This window comes from Lepisosteus oculatus, chromosome 1, assembly GCF_040954835.1.
Source record: "Lepisosteus oculatus isolate fLepOcu1 chromosome 1, fLepOcu1.hap2, whole genome shotgun sequence".
NCBI classification, from domain to species: Eukaryota; Metazoa; Chordata; class Actinopteri; order Semionotiformes; family Lepisosteidae; genus Lepisosteus; species Lepisosteus oculatus.
The window spans coordinates 3,918,109-3,933,499 of record NC_090696.1 but is presented as its reverse complement, the minus strand read 5'-3'; the positions used below and the strand labels follow the sequence as shown (position 1 = coordinate 3,933,499).

Genomic DNA, 15,391 nt, shown 5'->3' with positions numbered 1-15,391 from the left:
TGCCGTGTGAGTGGTTTTCACCCACAAGACTGCTCTGAAGAGAAGTGAAGTCCAGCGCACGGCCTTCTGATCGGGATCGAGGACTCTGTGCAGCGACTGCAGGACTGCTAGCAGTGCACTGATTGGCTCACGTTCAAGCATTCAAGTTCTCATCTTGACGAACAATTACTAGTTATGTGGTAGTTTGCTCTAAAATCTTGTATTCGCTAATGACACGCCCCAGGTGACAAAATCTCTCTCATCAGCTCTAAACAGGAATAAAAAAACATTCACCAAGGGGATGTTGATTTGAGTAGGGGGGGCTCCAAAAGCATGTTAAAGGTGAGATTAAGTTGGCTAAAGCAAGATATGAGGATAGAGTGGAGGGTGAAATGGGTAAAGGTCATTTGTGCTCTGCGTGGTGGGAATGTGTAAGAAGGGGTGGGGTGGAAAAACAGTTGCTGACTATGCAGATTAATTGAATCAGTTTTATCTTCGGCTTGACTTCTATAACTTTAAGGTTTGTAAATTGTTAATTCATGTTAGAGAGAGGAAGTGTCCTGGTCCTGCTTCTTTTGGGGGTAGGGTTTTGAAAAGGTTTGTTATAGACAGCCGTGTGGCATTTTTTGCTGTTTTTTCCTACTGTCATGAAATCAGAAAAAGGTTCCTAGGATCTGTAAAGCATCAGTTGTGGTCCTAGTGGCAAAAGTCAAATCCCCTATGATTACAGCAGCCCTCACCTCACTGGTTATGAAAACTTTCTTTTAGGGCAGACAGAGGTGTGGAAAATGCCACAATATGTAACATGCCTTCTTGACCTTAGCCTCCAGCATCTTGAGGAAAATAAGACTCAGGATATGTTGATATATTGAATGTGTTTTTTTTTTGTATTTTATTGTATTTATCCTTATTTACTGGCAACTAAGGTATTTTCTAATATTGTTATTGATCTTAATGTTGTGGGCAGAGTTACTGATTTCCTTACTGATAGAACTCAGGCCAATACACTGTATTCTTCCACTGGTTCGCCCCAGGGATGTGTATCGTCTCCCTAACTCTGCTGTGTGAACAACCGATTGGATTGTAAGAGTTATCACCACTCAAGGCACACAATTACATTTGCAGCCGACTCTGTTACTGTTAGTTTGCTGCAAGCAGATGACTTGGACCACTTGTAGATGGGGTTGCCACTTGGCGTGAATAAAAGACATGCCAACTGATTTCAGGAAGAACCCTCAGACCTTCACTCAAACCTGCATCGGGGAGAATCAGTGGAGGTGGTAGGTAAAAACATGTATTTGAGGACTGCGCTGGACTGCAAGTCAAATGTTGAGGCAGATGTTAATTCTATTTTCAAAAAAAGGGGCCATTTTATCAGTAGGTCTTCTTTATACCATCTGCTGCTGTAAAACAAGTCGCCCCCTGGGCATAATAAAGTCTCTCTCGCAAAATGTCAATGCTGTTTTGTTGATACAGATTGGAACACTGACTTCTTCCAACACCGCTAGAAAATACCTAGAAGAATCCTAAAATATACAATTTTACCAGATTGCATGGCTTAAAACACTTTTCAGAGTTGCTTTTTGTCTTGCAGCACTGTGGGAGATTAGGAAAATATGTCCATATACTTAAGCACATTGGTGTTTCCGATTCCCTCAAAGCTTTGATTTCAGAGGACTGAACAATAAGGCACTGTGTGCTTCACACTTTTTTCTTTTTGTGAGACTCAAGAACACCTGCTCTGAAAAATATTTCCAGTCTGCAATCTTGTACTTTTAGTTTAAAAAAGAATATAACCCTGCACAACGTTTTCAAGATGAAAGCTTGTGTGGCTTTGTATAGTTTTGTGAGCACAGCATTTTAGTCCTCCAGGAGCTAGCCATGTTTCAAAAAGCCTGCAAGACATCTCAAGACAAGGTAATAAGCAGGAAAGTTTTCCTTTTGAAAAGCATGTAGCATAACATTAGGGCAAATAATATTTTTATATTCTGTCACAGCTTAAGATCTTTAACCCAAAAAAATTATCTGATGTTCTCTCACCATCAGCTTTGTAAAGAGCACTTTTTATGTTTTTTGCATAATGTTAAGACTTTTAAAATCTATTTTTCTGCATATGTATTTGAATTTTGTTTGTTATATCCTTGCTTGGTTTAAATTTCATCCCTGACAGTTAAAATAATTTAACAGGAGATATCAGATTGCTACACATGAAAATTATTCTTGGCTTTGTGATCAAGAGGCACAACAAAGACCCTTTATGCTGCCTGCACTGTTTTTCTTGATAAGTCATCAGTTTCAGTGATTGTTTGACCAAGGAAAAGGCAAAATGATCCCAAATTAAATAATTACTGATTAAACAATCGTTAAAAAAGCAATGGAAGTCAGAGGTTTTGGGCTCACTGTCACTTGCAGCAAGTACTTTTTTTCCCATTGACTCTGAGTTTAAAAAATGGCCATTTGTTTTTACATCCATTCCTGCAAAGACTAAGAGTGTTTGGAGTTCGACAGGAAGCAATGCTACTCTTTTACCGTGCTGTAATCGAGAGCATTATGTATATGGGATTACAGTGTGGTTTGGTAATCTATCGGTTCATTTTAAATCGCAAATCACCCGCCTCATCCAGACAGCTTTGAAGGTCATGGGAGTGAAACAGCACCCCTCCCTGCAGAAAAATCCCTCATCAAACAGGCAGGAAAAATTATATCAGATCCTTCCCATAACCTCAATTCTGAATATCAACTTCTTCCTTCTGGCAAACGTTTTAGGGTTCCCAAATGTAAGTCAGATACAAACCTTCTTTTGTTCCACTATCCATTACAGCTGTCAACGCAAATGTCAAGGATAAACACAATTTTGACTCTTACAACCCACTTGAGTGCAATACTGTATGTTTTGTGATGTGTTATAAATGTTACATGTTGCTATGTGTTATACTGTACAAGTGCAATAGACTGATGTGCAATGTTTTTCTTCTCTTCTTTTTTTTTCTTTTGCATCCTATTTCAATGTACAGAAGTGCTGGGTGTCCATACAAAATTTCCCCCAGGGGACAATAAAATCTTATCTTATCCCTTGATAATGCAGTACTTTATGAACAGAAGGTTTCACGAGACTGAGGCAGGCTGTCAGAACCAGGTGCCAGACTCCTGATACTAGCCAGCGCGCTGCAGGTCATCTCTTCATGCTCACCTTGATGAAGGATGAGGAGGGGAAGGTGGCGAAGTCTGAGGGCACACGACCACCTGGCCTCTGTGACACCACATGCTCCACAACTTCATCCTGAGGTGGAAAAATGACGTCAATACTCTTCTAATGTCATTGATGAAACACAAACGACAGAACTGTCCATTGAGAAGGCATATCAACCTGATGCCACCCTGTGATTACCCCTCAACCCAACACAGTAATACTCACAGACAACCATCTACTAACGTCTGTGGTATTAAATAAAGAAACGGCGAGCATACCAAGAATTAGGTTTTGGTAAATCCAATGAATTTTCTCACAATCCCTTGTGAGTTGTTCTGAAGCAAATACATCAACCAAATGACAGTGAGCTGGAGCCAGACACCAGCACATATTAAAGGATGCAAACAAGAGGAGCTTGTCGGCAGTTTAGTAGCTGAGAGCAATTTAAATTTAATTGCCCAGCCATTTCAGTTTATTTTTCCAGCTTCTGCATTACCTTCAGCCTGTCCAGCGTGTCACTCAGGGACTTGAGGCGAGCCGTTTGTTCCAGCAGCTGCACGCTGGGGCTCACTGCAGGACAAGGGAGAGGGGATGATCAGTACTGTGCCCATTGAAAAGAACAACGCAAACCTGCTTCAGCAGTCAAGCCCCCGCTGCCACACAGGGCCCACCACAAGCACTGGTGGAGGGAACAGGAATACGCATACTGGGAACCGACCTCATACTAAGCAACCGCTACTGAAGTGATTCTTAGATACTTTTTTCCCCAAATATTTTATATTTGTTCTGACTGTGCATTTTCGAGTCTTGGCTGACAGTTAAACCCCCCCCAAAAAAGGCAACGGATTGCCATGCGGGACGTTTCCAGTGCCAGCTGGAGAAGAACACACCCCTCTGGAAGAACAGCACTGCTTGCACAGCTGGCCAAGAGCGAGCACGCCTGTGACCCCCGGATCGTGAGCTCATCCTGCACCCCTGCACCACCTGCACTCTCTTCACCAGAGACGCCCTCACAACACCCTAATGCTACACTTATCCGAGACCTTCTCATGCTTTAAAGCTGACTAAAACGGCCCAGTACCACAAACCAATTATACACGAGTTTTCAATAATTTTGCAAATTAAGTCAGAAATAAATGATCAAACAGAACTGTCCTAGCTTCATGGATTAATGAAATGTGTTGCCCTGCTTCCTTCCTTGGTTGAAAAGGGTCATTTACAGGGAAGAAAGAGTGTATTTGCTACACAGAAAGGGGCCTTAGCCTAGAATCCTGCCCAAGACCCAGTATTACCCACCATATTAACATGCTTTCACACGACTGAAAGAAATATTGAGACAAACTACCACTAACTTTGACCATTAATGAATTACTTGTCATCCACTGTTTTCCACTTCAGAATTGCGTTTTGGAAAGTTTTGGAAAGTTCACTGACCTTTTAAACCTGTATCTGGAATTAACTACAGGTGTGGACCCACACATAGACACCTTGTGTATGTTGTATCCACACGACAGGCCAGGGAGAGCTTTTCTCAATAGCCCATCCAAAGAAAACCCCTCGACTCTGGCCTGAGGAGCTGAGCTGAGCCGTGTGTGTCAGCAACAATTCCAACGCACATGCACATACGGCAATAAACCCCTGGACTTTCTCCACTCGCAGTCCTCACCTGGCGTCTTGCCGGTGATGTCCACCACCTTGGTGTTGGCGCTCATCTGCAGCAGCGTCTCCAGCAGCTGGTTGGTCTTGCGGTAGAGGGCACTGGAGAGCACCTCTGTCCTCACGCCCTCCTTCAGCGGCAGCTTGGAGACGCACAGAGGCGGCAGGGAGGCCAGCTGGGTGCTCATCTTCTCAGCCTGCAGTCAAGTGGACAAACCCACACACAAAAGCCTGAGGCAGGCAGCACAGGCGACACAATGTACCCTCACACCAGGCCGTCACAGACAGCGGAGCTCTGACTTCGATCAAACTGGGAAAACAAGTGATCCAGGTATTCCATAAAACTAAAAATACTCTTCAACGACAGCAGTCTCTTCAAGATTCATAAAAAAACTAAGCATGAATGACACATGCCTATGAACAAAGTGAAAGTGACTACAACTCTGCAACTTTCAGAGTGCGTCACAAGACATTTAAACAAAAATGTTGACAGGGAAAATGTACCCTGAACATCTGTGGGCCCAAAGTGTGAGTATATCTGTATTACCAATGACTTTCAGCTGATCACACTTACTTTCTGCCCAGTATTCCCTGTGCTACGGAGGAACTGGACTGCAGCTGTACCAGCTGCACATCTGTTTAGCTAACTGAAACACAGCAATCGGTTTCTAAGCTCTCAGCAGGTCGGCACAGCGATTAGAGACTCCAGGACAATGTACTGTGCCAAAACAAAGAAGTGAGAAAATCCTTAAAGATTTTTTTTTACCTCCTGAATTTCCTTACTCCGTTTTTACCCTTGGCAAGTACTTATAGTGCCAAGTTGAACATAAGGTTAAACACCACATTCCTCTTTCTAAAGAAGCATTCAAAACATTAGTCTCAGTTATAAATCAGGACCACACAGCTGCTGATATGTCATATGAAGTAATGTACTCGGCTGTTTTTCAATTTAGAACTGCCAGTAATCTGCACTGCTGTGTAATTATCACATCTCCATTGCGATACATCTGGATAACTGACATTCAACACAAAATTCTGGCAAAATTATAATTTCATAAGAATAAATAAGTATGCACATGTGTACACACAGCACCATGCAGTGAGCTGACCTGGACCTAAAAGCAAATTCAAACCCCGCTGGACTGCTTCAAACTGAAACCAAGGGGTCACCAGGGCATAGAAAAGAAATGGGTTCAAGCTCAGCTCCTTCTACTTGAGAATATTCTCTCTGTAATATTCTGTCCTGTATGGCAAGAAAGTTTTCCTCTCTTATATAGAAAGTTTCATTGACAAACGATCTTGTCTAAACTGCAACTATGTAGCCCCCAGCCTGGGACATGAAATCTTCTCCACACCTGCCGAGAACAACTCTCTAGGAGCTGCTCCAGAGATAGCTGAACCACCAATCCAGGAGACAGCGGATTCTGTCCTGGCGGCGGAACAAGGGACCAGCTCTGCGCGGTCCCACAGATATTTCAGAAGTCGTGGGGCTGGGTTGCCAGTCCAGGACTGGCCGGAGAGATAAGAGCACATGAGCGCTTGCGAATACCTGGGAGTGTCCTGGGATGAGCTGGAATGACTTTGCAATCAAAATATACTTTGCTGTCAATTTGCTGTGTTACTGTCAATTGTTATCTGCAAAATGCGGACAGAGGAGGTGAGCCTAACCTCGCAATTATCGGCATTGAAAGCTCCTCTCTTTCATAGTTAAAGCTGACGGATTTTGTTCATAACTGGAGTTGCTCTGCTATTTCTTTGCTACCATAGGAAATCAGCTACTACATAGTGATGGAACAAAAGGCTCCATCCGGAACATATCAATTATTGTTGTTCTCAAGCTAGAGGCCGGGTCAAAGAGTTTTTACAATGGCCATCAATTTTCTGCACTGGGAGCCCCTGCTTACCTTAAGACGGTTGTTCTCGTTCTTGAGGTTCTTGATGCTGAGGCGCTGGGCCTCAATCTGCTGCTGAAGGAGAGGAGAGTCGATGACTTGCATGGGGCCAGCACCCATCCCCATCGCGGGCACAGTGCCTCCTGTGAAGAACAGCACGCATCCCGGTGAGCATCACCACGCTCCAGCTCCATCACGAACCAGTGAGCGCGGAGACTGGTGCCCACAGGTCACTGAGCTTCAGACCTACTACCAGGTGGAAATCCAATATTCAGTTCTAATTCAAAGGCCACTGAGTATGACATTTTTCACTTGGCAGTCTGCTCGCAAGGGTCATGCATAGACCACAGCTATCAGCTTCAGCACAGAAAGTCACCTATTCTAGAAAACATGCTAGCACATAGTCGAGCCACATGTGCAACCCAGACTACATTTAACAAGAAACATCAGTTCTGTGGCTTAACCACTCAAACTTAGATCTGTCACAGGAACTAATTCACCTTTGAAGATAAACAGAACTCTAAGACCATTTGAAACAGCAAAATGTCCTCACTTTAGGTAGAAGTGAATTAATTTCAACCATTGACAGTGTCTTATTCAACCTTGGCAGAAAATAAAGAACCTACGTGTTGCTTTTAAAAGAAGCACCTGTATGATTTTAATTTTACTTTCCAAAAATGAAGAGAATGCGGAAACTTTTGCCAACATGCAATCTGCTTTGTAAAGCAAAATTCAACATCTCAACATGCAAATATGGTACTTTGAATACCCCTACTTAGTATTATCCATTAGTGTATTTTATTAAAGCACTGCTACTGAGAAATTCACTGTACAGCATGACTCCCCTGGGGGGGCAGAGGCAGGCAGGTGTGATGACAGGCAGATGAACTATAGCTGGCAATGGATACAATACCTTTCTGCTGTTCATCTGCAGATTGAAGAGGGGACAGCATTGAGGAGAAGGGGAATATAGAAAGACAGTTAAATCAAAGCAGAGGTTAGGTGGAGACTCTGTTCTTGTGTTGTGATAATGCAGAATATAGCTTGTTAAGAAGCAGAGTTTAGAAGCATATTTGAAGCGATAGTCTTTGATACAAAAAAGATTAAAACATAGCATAAGCTTGCCTAAGAAACACGTGAAGACTCATTAATTGGCATGTCATAATTGGGTTTGGCATTTACCATTAAGAGAAGATAGAACTGGAGATGTAATAATGCTAAACTGAAATCAATATGAAAACATTTAACTCAGTGTACGCATCTGTAAAATGAAGGTAGGATTTTGGATGCATGCCTATTACTCTGCATTTAAGTTACTATTACATTGGAAAAGGCTACTTAGTTCATTAATTTTCATAATCGCAAAATAATCACATACGTTTGTGCTGCACAGAAATGGAAATTTATCCATAGCAAAGATCTTAGTGTTACTTTTCCTGATAGTTCTTCCCTATAGTAGGAGATTAACTACTTTTTAATTCTAAATGAAAAATCATAACAAGCACCAGCTTAGTCATGGTTATGAGGTACCTGAGATACTGGGGGATTTTTTTAATTTTGTGAAGGATTTCCTGAGCTAGATTCTTTATCGACACAAGTCAACTGTTATGCATGTGAAGGATCACAGAAGAAGGACCAGTCCTGAATACAGCTTCAGAGGCGCTCTGGTTCCTCCATCTGAGCCCACAGACCTGTCCTCGGCTCTGTGTAAGAGAGCCCCTGGACGGCAGTGCTCAGGACCGCCAGCTGGCAGACTCACCCCCTGCCAGGCCAGTGACGATGGAGGCGATGCCAGAGGCGGGGGGACCTCGCAGCCCCTCGATGGTCATCTTGGACTGGTTGTTGATGCGCTGTTTCAGCTCTGCCTTCTCCGACTCCAGCTGGTCGATATCGGCCTGCAGAGCGTCCATAGTCTCTTCAAACTCCCTGCGGAGAGGGAACAGCGTCAGCAGAGCGTGTCTTCCGGTTTCCATGCACTGGGCATCCAAGCTTAATAAGGTACACTTCAATTCAGATAGAAAGGGCACTTACGCAACATTTTATTTACCTGAATAAATAAAATCGAAATAAGAGTGGGAGTTAGCAGAGAGGGAAAGCAAGGACAGAAACACAAATTGTATAAGAATCCTGCTTAGGCACCTAGCTTTGTCCGTCTTTATTTGAGTTCTGCTTTTTAATTTTGTAACATACTCCATTTCCACTGGCCTGTCACTCTCTCCTTCTCTAGTTAAAGACCAAGAGATAAGTTGGTAGTATTTGCTTCTTGAGGGACTCCCATTAACAGTGCTCAGAGCGCAGGATGAGGTCAGTCTGAACCTGGTCTTTGGATTCAGCGAAAGGCACGGTACACGATTAGCAGAGCACTGTCACCATTGGGTGGGCTTAGCTTGGTCAGGGTACTATTATTATATATTATATATTTTTTTACGTTAACTTCATCATGCGCCTCCTACTTGAGTGTAAACGGCTACTCTCTCCCCCTGTGCGCTCTGACCCCTGACCAACCCCCTGGCCTGTGTATTTGTGGACTCGCCTGGATCACCAGCACAACACAACCCCCCCCCACCCGACTCTTACTTCTCTTTCTTCTTGAGCAGCGTCTGGGTCTCGTCCAGCTTGGTCTGGATCTTCTCCACGCGTTCATCTGCGTCTTTGGAGGCGCTGTCCAGTTTCTTCTCTAAGAGGCTGAGGCGCACATTGGCCTCACTCAGCTCCTCTCCCTGTGCAAAAACAGCAGGGAGGTTCATGCCAGGCCATTTGGATTCAAGCACACACAAGCATGAACAAATAGTAATCTTGTAGGAATTACGTTTTACTCAAATGTAACATCTGGTAAAAACAAATGTAATATTATCTAAACACATCTTATAGTTTAAGGTACACATTAAAATAAACATGTAAGTATTATAAAGCTTTCATTCAAACACTACATTAGCATTATAACCAGCATAGTCCCTAAGTTTATCTGTTCATTCTGCAGCTTTAAAAACAGATTAAATTAGATGTGATCAAAGGCCTTTTCAGGATCTAAAAGTTTGTGGATGGGGTTTTGACACCAGTGGTGGCATTAATTAAATATCTGTCATTCCAGCTGCAATAAATCCCAGTTAATCTTGATGAATCAATTCAGTCATGTCAGCATCAAGTCTACATGCAAGCACAGAGATGGGCCGATAGTTAGCACACAGAAGGCCCCTATTGTTTTTTCAGTAATATGAAATAGCATTTGTCACCACCACTTCGTATTAATAGTGGGAATATTCTCAAAGATTTCGTTGTGGTTGAGTCAGTGAAAATGCCTTTACTACAGCTTTAAAAATAGTAATTCAGTCTAGGCTTATGGATAACTCTGCCTGTAGTCTGAGGAAAAGACCAAGTTCCTTCTTAGTGATATCCAATTAAAGTGCTTTTAAGGAGTGCTGGCTCAGACTGCAGTTCTGCAATACTGCACAAATGAGATTTGTTAAAATTGGAAGCAAGATGTGCAGCAGCACACCCGATAAAGCCCTTTTTTTCCCAAATCCTCAAATCATAAATTGCTGAAACCATAAAATGTAAGGGTCACTCACTAAGGGATGAGTAAAACAAAAAAAAATTACATTTGTATTAAAGTGAGAGTCGAAACAAATCCTTTGGTAGTACAGCAGTGTTGAGACATCATCTTGAAAATTTATATTTACATATATTTATATTTACATATACTGAATAATGTCTAAATATATTGTGTTATGATAAGTGGAGCTGTAGTAGCAGCCTTTCATTCCTGCAGGGGTGCAGTGCTTCTCTTCAATGAAGAGCTTCAGCTCACCTTGATTTTGAGAGACTTCTTCAGCTCCTTGATGACGGTCTCCCTGTCCTCCAGTTTGAGCCCCAGGCCTTCGGCATCAGTGATCTCAGCCCGCAGAGCAGCGGCTCTCAGCTCCACTGGAGGAGGGTTCTGTGGAGAGGAGGGGCTTCAGACTGGACAGCCTAGAGAGCAGCACACTGAAGCAATGCACCAAACACCACTGAAGAAAAACAAGTTGGTTTCATTCATACATTTCTGCCGCTAAGAGATAAGAGATAAGAGAGAGATCACTTTATTGGGCATAAACAATTTCTTGTATTAGAAATTTGTCTTTTCGCATACCCCTCTCCATAAGACACACAGACAGGGAGAGAGCAGCTTGGGGTCAGAGCGCAGGGTCAGCCATTTATACAGCGCCCCTGGAGCAGTTGGGGTTAAGGGCCTTGCTCAGGGCCCCAATGGAGGAGAATTCCTTTGCCGGCCGCGGGAAACGAACCAGCAACCTCCCAGTCACAGGCGCGGATCCTGAGCCACAGAGCCATATTGTGCTTTAAAAATACCCTCTTCCTTATTCCTGACCTTGTACTGCGGCCGCTCGGCGTCGTACTCTCCCTCCTGCATGGCAGTGGCCATCTTGTTCATGGTGGCAATGACAATACTGCAGGACTGGCGCAGACACTCGTGTGGGTTAATGCCCTGGGAGCCGTAGATCTGCAGGGAAGAGACAGTTGGTTTGACACACGAACGTAGACAATAACACTGGGAAATAAACATAGTGCAATTTTCAGCTTTCAATAACGTGCATGTATAGGGTGAAACTGCTTTTCGTATTACAGAATGTAAATCTATTGGCTTAGTAAGGACCCTGCAGAATATTCTTTCTGTCCTAAAATCAGTGAGGACATACATGGGCATGTTAACAAAGCAGACAATAAAGCCATACGTTAAAGACAAGCTTTTTGAGAACCAATTTGTATTATTTTTGAGCATAAACCTAACACGGAACAAAAACAACCCCTACATTTTCAGAATTCTCACATATTCTTCTATACTGTAGGCCCCTGTGAAGCTCATAAGCAGACATTGTATGCAACATCTCTACTATTTCACCCTTTTGGTTTGTGTGTCAAATCCAATGTTTACAGGTACAATGCTTAAAAACGCAAAATTGGGATGACAGGCACCCCAAAACTAGCAGGAACGCAAGGCCCCTCCACACCACTGGGGGGCGCTGCCTACCTGCTCTGCAGCCTTGAAGGCCAAGTCCTCCAGTTTCAGGGCCGACAGCCCCTCCTGCTCAGTCAAGGGAGCAATCATCTGGGCCCCGGCTGCAGCCACCTCCTGCAGGACGGCCACCACCCAGGTCAGGTGCTTCCTGCAGTCCATCAGAGTGTCCGACACCTGCGAGGGGGAGAGAGGAGGGGACAGGACCACGCAGAGCTGCTGTTAAACCCAGAGCACAGAGGGGGGCATCCTGACGATGTGCCCCCCACAACCCAGGTGCTTATTTGCAGAATGAACAGGGATGCATCTGACAGACAGGTAATACAGCACTTTCTCTAAGGTACTTCCACACCCACACTGGTACTGGATAATGCAAGAAACCAGGTAACTGTGCTACCAGCTGACACGTCCTACAGAATAATGGAAACAAGTCAAAGAAAAAATATTTTTAACACTGCTAGGAATATCATTAGATTATCAACATATATTTTTTCTATTGTGGTGACCAAAACTGAATGCTAATTCTAAAATAAATCTTTCTAGTTCATTAAAGTTATAAACAAAATCCCTTAAATTAATCCTAACACATTCTAACACTGTTTGCCTTTGTATTGCTTACCAACATTGTCTAGAAGCTGAAAAAATGCAGTGTTCCTTCTTTAATATACGGTATATAGTTCATGTTTGAGCTTCCTGCATGTAACACAGTGCACTTATCTACATCTTGTATACACGTTTGTAATTAATTTAATTGAATACCTATGACCTGCAATTAGAGAATTAATCTTTTATGAAGAACTAAACATACCACATCATGTGTTTGAAAGAGCAACTAGGTACATTCTCAGGCTCTGACTTTAAGGACTGAATGCTTTCAGTCTTAAGCAGAGAAGACTAAAAAAAGGAATCCTGAATCAAACATTCAAAATCCTCAAAGGACCCCAGCCAACCTCTTTAAAATCAACAGTGAAACATGAATCAGAGGATGCAAGTGTAGCATACAAGGAAGAACCTTTGAGCACAGGAGGAACATCTTGCCATTAAGGCTTGTGGGAATCTGGAGGCAGATACCCAGCCCTGTGTTCAAAGCTGGTAACATCACTTCTTCCTCAGATCAGCTGAGACAGACTGACAGAACAGATTAAAATGATAGCAAAGTCCTATTTGTCTCAATTTCATCAATAGGTCCTCCTTGGTTCTGTAATGTACTACATCTTTTACAGGACAATTAAAAAACATTTGTTGATCCAATACGAGAAAATTCACAAAAACATTGAGATGTTTTTCATGCAGCAGCAAATTAGAGAGCCATGTGAATTTCCAATAAAAGTTGATAACTACTTATTACTTAGAGGTGTAAATTATGTTAACTCTTATATTTAATTATATTATGTTTTCAGTTTATTACATTATAAAATAAACACAGATGGCCATTGTCAGATCTAGTGAAGCATCTTCAAAGTCTATTCAGAAATTACAGCTTTAGTGAAAAGGAATGCCTAAAATACTGCAATGGTGAATACATGTCCAGAAAAAACTAGCCTAAAAGGAGCAACTTTAAATGACGTATTTTTTGGGACTGCCTTTATTGTTACTGTTGGTACTGCTGGTATCAGCTCTAGCTCAATGATACAGGTAGTGATACATCGCGACCCATTCAGCTACAACTGATATGATACTGTGTGTTTTAAGTACAGCAGATGGAAACTGTTTTTTTTGCATTAAAAGGGGATGGAGGATGATTCACACTTTCTATGATCTCTTTCCAACAAAGAAAATGAAAAAGATATCTTTCACTTAGGATTAACTGCTGCTTACAAATTAACAAAACAAGCAATAAATATCAACAGCCATCTGAAAAAGACCTACAATTAAAAACACACTGAATGCAGTGACCCTGGGTTTTATAAACTGCTTTCTTCCTTTATATCTAGAAATCCCGGATAAAAATCCCATTTTACAAAATACTGTTTATTGCTTCAAAATGTCTTCAATAAGGCTGCAAAGAACTAGAGGGAGAAAATATTTCCATTTAAAGTACTTGCAGTACCCAAGAATACAAAAAAGTTGCTAAGTAAATTACTTTTGTCATTCATTCACAAATACTACCTCAGCAAGATTACTAAAAAGACGTACCAACTTGATTATACCATGTGTTGGAGAAACAAGTAAAGGAAAAGCTGAGAATTAAATTGCTGGAAACTGTTTGCAAAACATGAGCCTCAAAAGTCAGTTACCTGTGATCATAATTGTCCACTCAAAGCCACCCTTAACGTTCCCATGTCATTTGGTGATCTTTGTTTTTAACACCTACTGTCACTCACTGCCGCTGCAGCTCTGCTGCTTACACTGGATGAAGTCCTCAACCAGCGCTTCGTCACGTGTGAGGAACAACTCCCACCGCTAAAAACTCTCCGACCACTGATGAACTGAGCAGATATTTCCATGATCCTAGTGCTATTGGTACAGTATGTGACGTGCAGATTAAAAACGAGATGATTTCCCCAAAACTAAATCTAAATAATATCAAAGAAAAAAAAGGTGTGAATGCCGGCAGAGGGTACTTAAACCACGTGTTCGAGGAAATTGGAAAACTAACCCTGGAAAATACCTTTTATTATTCTTAGAAAACACTCCTTCTGAAGCTCCTTTCCATTATGAAGTTGCAGCAATTAAATGTAAAGAATGTGGGACTGACTTATTTCTATATTACGTTAGATGACACCAGGAACATTTAAGAACATATTTGCTTTTATACTGTGATGTTTTTCTTAATATTTAAAGGGCTGTATGTTGCCTACATGCTGTGTTGCAACACACTTCATTGTTCGGCATGATCAGTGCTATGGAAATGCCGCTTGGACTGGCTCTGAGATTTGGTGAAGTACCTGCTGCCCAAAGGTAAGCGCGGCAGGAATCCCGGGGACGTCTGTCCCTGGCATCCGGCGGCGGATCTTCTTGCAGAACTGCCGGATGTCGCTGCAGGACGTGTCCAGGTCCTTCAGCAGGATGGCGAGACCGGCAGCTTCCTGTCCTGTCTGCAGGGGAGAAAGGGAACCTGCTGCTCACAACCAAGGTCACTGTGGATCTTAAAACCATGAATCAAACCACAAACCTCGGCAAAGACCCATCCTCCCAGGACACATCCGGTTATTACCACTATATTCTAGCAGCCACGTCAACGGAGAAGACACTTGGCTTTGAGAATAATTTATACAGCAGGGCTTTCACTGGCGCAAGCCGAGGGAAGCTGCTTGCAGTCCGGTGTCTAGAGCTCTTTACCCCACCCTGCTGCCGAGTTACACGAGACAATAATCACACATAATCAGACATTTAACATTGGCACGGCCATAATCTACTGATCTAAAATGTTATGGCTTTCATTTTGTTAATGACTACTATTTCAACATAAGACACGTCAATAATCTCAATAATTTTTTCTAGTACAATATTACAAATACACCCCATACAACAGAATTGTATGCTGAATTGTAAGCTATACAATTCAGTGCAACTGAAAAGCACTTTTTACAATAGTTACTGCACGGTGTAAACTCACCCCCACATATTGCTTTAATTAGTTCAGGAAGATTTTTGTGTGCCTGAGTTCTCCAGGCAGCTTAATTAGTTATGGATACTCATTGCGGATTATGTGTGCCTCAC

The 15,391-nt window shown here is 42.4% G+C and overlaps 1 protein-coding gene across 5 annotated transcripts in view; it reads right to left on the bottom strand.

Annotated features, from left to right (window-relative positions):
- dctn1b (dynactin 1b) overlaps positions 1-15,391 on the bottom strand; it is a 79,780-nt gene that overhangs the window by 3,341 nt on the left and 61,048 nt on the right. For 4 of the 5 annotated variants that reach the window (XM_015343824.2, XM_015343821.2, XM_015343823.2 and 1 more), the window contains 11 exons: positions 14,617-14,766; positions 11,744-11,905; positions 11,084-11,215; positions 10,526-10,654; positions 9,295-9,437; positions 8,477-8,643; positions 7,631-7,645; positions 6,730-6,860; positions 4,836-5,022; positions 3,666-3,739; positions 3,170-3,259 (listed from right to left, as the gene is read on the bottom strand). In XM_015343824.2, the coding sequence (XP_015199310.2) occupies positions 3,170-3,259; positions 3,666-3,739; positions 4,836-5,022; positions 6,730-6,860; positions 7,631-7,645; positions 8,477-8,643; positions 9,295-9,437; positions 10,526-10,654; positions 11,084-11,215; positions 11,744-11,905; positions 14,617-14,766 (1,380 nt within the window). The remainder of the gene's footprint in view (positions 1-3,169; positions 3,260-3,665; positions 3,740-4,835; positions 5,023-6,729; positions 6,861-7,630; positions 7,646-8,476; positions 8,644-9,294; positions 9,438-10,525; positions 10,655-11,083; positions 11,216-11,743; positions 11,906-14,616; positions 14,767-15,391) is intronic. The other variant, XM_015343822.2, reaches the window with a different exon arrangement.